Below are 4,704 nucleotides of genomic sequence, written 5' to 3' on the forward strand. Positions count from 1 at the left end.
CCCCCCCCCCCCCAAAAAAAATAGCCCCTAAAACAGACGTAGAACATAAGAGCCATGATGCAGGATATCTTCCTGGTTTTTACATTTATGTTTCTTTTTCTTTTTCTGTGTCTGTCTCTCTATCGGTTCTCGGAAGCTTTAAGCCGCTGTTTCTGTGTCTAGTTTCGCTTTTTAACAAGGCTTAATCAGAAGGAGGAAGAGAAAAGGAGAGCCTTTCAGCTGTCATCAGATTTCCGGCCACCTCTTGTTTGCTACGCTGACTCATTACCGCTCGGACGATGAGGCGTCAGTGTTAGGGGAGAAAAGTGGGCCTAGTAACGAACCCAACTACAGCTGCAGCAGCTGCAGAAGCAGCAGCAGCAGCAGTGGCAGCAGAAGAAGAAAAAGAAGAAGAAGAAGAAGTAACAGCAGCAGTAGCAGTAGCAGTAGCAGAAGAAGAAGTAGTAACAACAGCAGTAGCAGCTGCAGAAGAAGAAGAAGAAGAAGAAGAAGAAGAAGAAGAAGAAGAAGAAGAAGAAGGGGAAGAGGAAGAAGAGGAAGAAGAGGAAGAAGAAAAAGCAGTAGCATTAGCAGAAGTAGAAGAAGAAGAAGCAGCAGTAATAGCAGCAGTAGCAGTAGCAGCAGCAGAAACCGTAGTAGGAAGAGTATGTCAACTTCATTAGAGTACGGTGACTGTGGCAAAAGCATGGTAGATGTCCACGCCACAGAAGCGATGATGATGATTCCCACCCCGTCGACGACAACGACAAGAACAACAATGACAAAAAACAGCAGCAGCAACAGTAAAAAACAAAATTACAGAAACAACAACGGCAAAATCAACAGCACAACCACCACCTCCAACAATAACAACAGTAACACAAAATCAACAACGGCAAGGTCAGAAATAATGCAATGGTGAATAAGTTCTTCCTTCTCGTTTTCCACTTCGCGGTGACATCTGTCAGTGGTAGCACTTTTTGATTGTGCTACGTTGAGTCATACTGTACGCCATTAGACCAAAGATACTACACCCTACGGTTGATTAGACTCATTTAGTGGGTGGTTGGAGGGTGCTCTGGTGTGGCTTGCTTCTTCTTTTCTATCAAACTTATGGTGCCTCTATCATTGATGGTCAGGTCTATCAAACTTCTATCGTCCTTATCTCTCCTTCGTCTTTTTCGTGTTTGTTACTCTCTTGTAACACCTCTAATCTTCGGCACTTATATGACCTTATTGTGCTACAAGTGCTGTAAAACAGTTACTAATACTAAAACAAAACTCATTTATAAAGCAGAGAACGTGATGACGTGTGAGATAATCGATTTGGGAGGAAACCCAGGATGGAAAAAACCCAAAAACAAAACAAAACAAAATTTAAAAAAACAACAATATTATTATTATTTCAGATACATCTCAGATTTGAACCTCCAACTTTCGCCCAGCAGGCCAAATCAACAACCCACGTTGCCATCCACAGCAGTGAGTCAGAAATCATATAAAATTAATATGACAATGAATGGCAAATGAGGTAGAGCAACAGATAATTCAGCGTACTCCCAGCTTATGGATTAATTATTAATTAATTGTTTCCGTAAAGACTAGTTCGAACAATTTATATTTGATAACTCTTTAACCTAAATGCCAGAACGGATATTTCGCGCGGCGCATTTAGTTTTGAGAATATAGATCTAGACCTTCTATTTTTTGCATCTTTCAAGATTTATTGCCCCATTCCAGTAGAGTGTAAATATAGTGGGTCGATGACGTTCAGCTGATGTTAATGCACCGATCAATCCTTTCATTGAAAGGGGTCCCAGCTAGTTTAATAATATCTGCCTTCCAGCTGAGGTGTGTCCCTTGAAGCCTGAGGTGGCCCCTGACGAACTAGGTCAAATAGAGGCAAATAAAAATTCAGCACAAAATTTAAAAAAATAAATCATCATCATCATCCAGTGCCAGATCTGCGACGGACATCGGCGATCATGGTTCTCCATTCATTCCTTTGCTCAGATGCTCTAAAAAAAGCTACGTTTCCCTGATCTTTTCCTGTTACCCATTTGTTTAAGTACCCTAAGTATGTTGTTCTGGGCCTACCCCTGCCTCGCTTGCCCTCAATTTTGCCAGTGAGAGCTAGATGTTCAAGACCCTTATGTCTATTCAGGTGTCCCAAAAACTACATTTGTCGTTTCCTGATTGTTTTTGACATTGAGCGTCCCACGTGGGCTTCATCAAGCACTGCCTCAAATGATTTCTTTTCCTTCCACGATACTCTTAGCAGTCTCCTTAGAAACCACATTTCTGTTGCTTCTATTTTATTTTCACTGTCTTTAGTGATTGTCCAGCATTCACAGCCACATAGAAGAGTTGACTAAACAGCATTTCAGGACTTTTATTTTGGTGTTCATTGATATGTTTCTGTTTTTCAGGATTGGGCTCATTTTACTGAAACTAGCCTTAGCCATTGTAGTTGTCCTCTTTATTTCTGTGGAAAATTTGGCATCAGATGTTATCATATATCCTAGATATTTAAACTGTTGGACTTGTTTGATCTTTTCACTTTTGCTAATGAGATTACTTCTAGGATTTGCTGCTTTTTTGGATATTACCATGCATTCTGTTTTCTTTACATTCAACAATAATCCTTTACGTTCACTTTCTGTTACAACAGTATCTAGAAGCAATTGAAGGTCCTTTTCGGAGCCTACTATTAAATAAATAAATAAATAAATAAATAAAATACGATAAAATAAAATTTAATTAAATTTAATTAAATTTGTAAAAAGAACAAAATAAATAAAATAAATCATCAAATCAAAGAGCAGTACAAAGCAACAAAAAAAAAACAAACTAAAAAAAAACAAAAGCACCAAAACACAAACGAAACAAGAAAACACAAAGAAAAAAACGGACTGAGAAAAACGGACAATGAAAAACGGACAGAAAAACGGACTCCGAAAACGGACTGAGAAAAACGGACTGAGAAAAATGGACTCACCCAGACATACAGCGTGGGAGCGGACAAGACCACAGCCACGGCCCACACACACGGCAACATCTTCTTGGTGTTCTCTCCTGTGTACCAAGACCTGGCCTTCATTGGGTGGACGATCACGATATACCTGAGGACGAGCAGGAAATGATTGTATTTATTCAACCTAATCGAGAGGACAATCACAATATACTGATCGCTGAAAACAAGCAGGAAATGACTGTATTTATTCAACATAATCGGGAGAACAATCACAATATACTGATCGCTGAAAACAAGCAGGAAATGACTGTATTTATTCAACATAATCGAGAGAACAATCACAATATACTGATCGCTGAAAACAAGCAGGAAATGACTGTATTTATTCAACATAATCGGGAGGACAATCACAATATACTCGGGGACGAACAGAAAATGATTGTGTTTATCAATTAAATTAATTATCATGATTGTCATGTCGCTATCTTGCCATGGGATACGTTGTACCTAAGCGAGGAAATGATTGTATTTATTAATTAAATTGATTATACTAATTATTATCATCATCGTCATGTCGCTATCTTGCCATGGGATAAGCTGTACCGAGGTGAGGGAGCGATTATGGAATTCGCCTCACTCTTTCTCACTACAAGCAAACCTTTTCGCAATTCAAACATCTGGTCGTACCTTATAACAATTACAGTTCCTTTTCCATTTATTTACTAGAGGTTTTACGGCGCTCGCAGCTCCATAAGGTCTTATGGACGCCAAGGGGTGGATGTCAACAACGAAGTCTTTACAGGGAATCGGGCTTACTCTGCTCACCGCTCTAGCTTCAACAGCACAAAGTATGTTTCGACTTTCAAGGCACACCGGAAATAGCGGGCCACAAGAGGGTGACAAACATGCAAACGAAGTAGAGGAAAATGACGATAGTAAGGATTAGGAAAGAAGAAGCAGCAGTTCTCTGTTGTAGTTCAGGCACAGTTATGAGCATGACATTGATGAATCAGCCCATTTTGCAATTCTACTGTGCATAAGAACCTTTTTCCTAGTTGTATTCGAAATCCTAATCACGTAATGTTCCCCCCCCCTCAACCTCCGTCCCCCATCCATTCTGAACCTCTTGAGCAAGTGCACAATATCCAGGATTTCCGTAGTGGGTCACAGTGAGTTTGCAACTAAAGTCAAACCTGCTCGAATGTATGTCTTACAATATCATGAGACAGCGGGCTGTGGTCGCCGTGATGCACGAAGACATTTTTTTGGGGGGGGGGGAGGGGGGAGGGTATATTATTTTACTTTAACAAATTCCCACATGTCAAGACTGCTGGCTACTTTTTTTTCAGAATTCAACGTTTATTACGATATTTATCTTATGTTTCTTACAAAAGACTGAAGATGTTTCGTCCCCCTCCCCCCATTGATACAATTTAGCTTAATAAGGAGGCCGACTACTTTGTCTTGGAACAACCCTGGTTAGGGAGAACACAGACATCACTCAGAAAGACAGAACTAGATAATATGCTAGAGGAAACTGACTTTCCCAGTCGGAGTTCGAACTCACTGTTCTGAGAGCAAACGCAAAGAGATGGGCTCTCGTGGCGTAGAGGTTAAGGTGTTGACTTCTCATTCAAAGGTCTCTGATTCGAATCCGGGTAGCGAACGACATATTTTCTTCTAAAAAAATTGTCTCCTTTCACCTCCTTTCCTGCTCTCTAGCAATGTTCTGTCGTCTGCTTTCGTCTCCA

The 4,704-nt window shown here is 40.3% G+C and overlaps 1 protein-coding gene across 1 annotated transcript in view; it reads right to left on the bottom strand.

The window, feature by feature from the left end:
* Positions 1-3,097, bottom strand: part of LOC101847771 (cholecystokinin receptor type A-like) — a 44,015-nt gene extending 40,918 nt beyond the window's left edge. Inside the window, exon 1 of the mRNA XM_005110437.2 lies at positions 2,978-3,097. Within this exon, the coding sequence (XP_005110494.2) occupies positions 2,978-3,079 (102 nt within the window). The 5' untranslated portion in view covers positions 3,080-3,097. The remainder of the gene's footprint in view (positions 1-2,977) is intronic.
* Positions 3,098-4,704: the final 1,607 nt, after the last annotated feature.

The sequence above is a fragment of the Aplysia californica genome, unplaced genomic scaffold (assembly GCF_000002075.1).
Source record: "Aplysia californica isolate F4 #8 unplaced genomic scaffold, AplCal3.0 scaffold00889, whole genome shotgun sequence".
NCBI lineage: Eukaryota > Metazoa > Mollusca > Gastropoda > Aplysiida > Aplysiidae > Aplysia > Aplysia californica.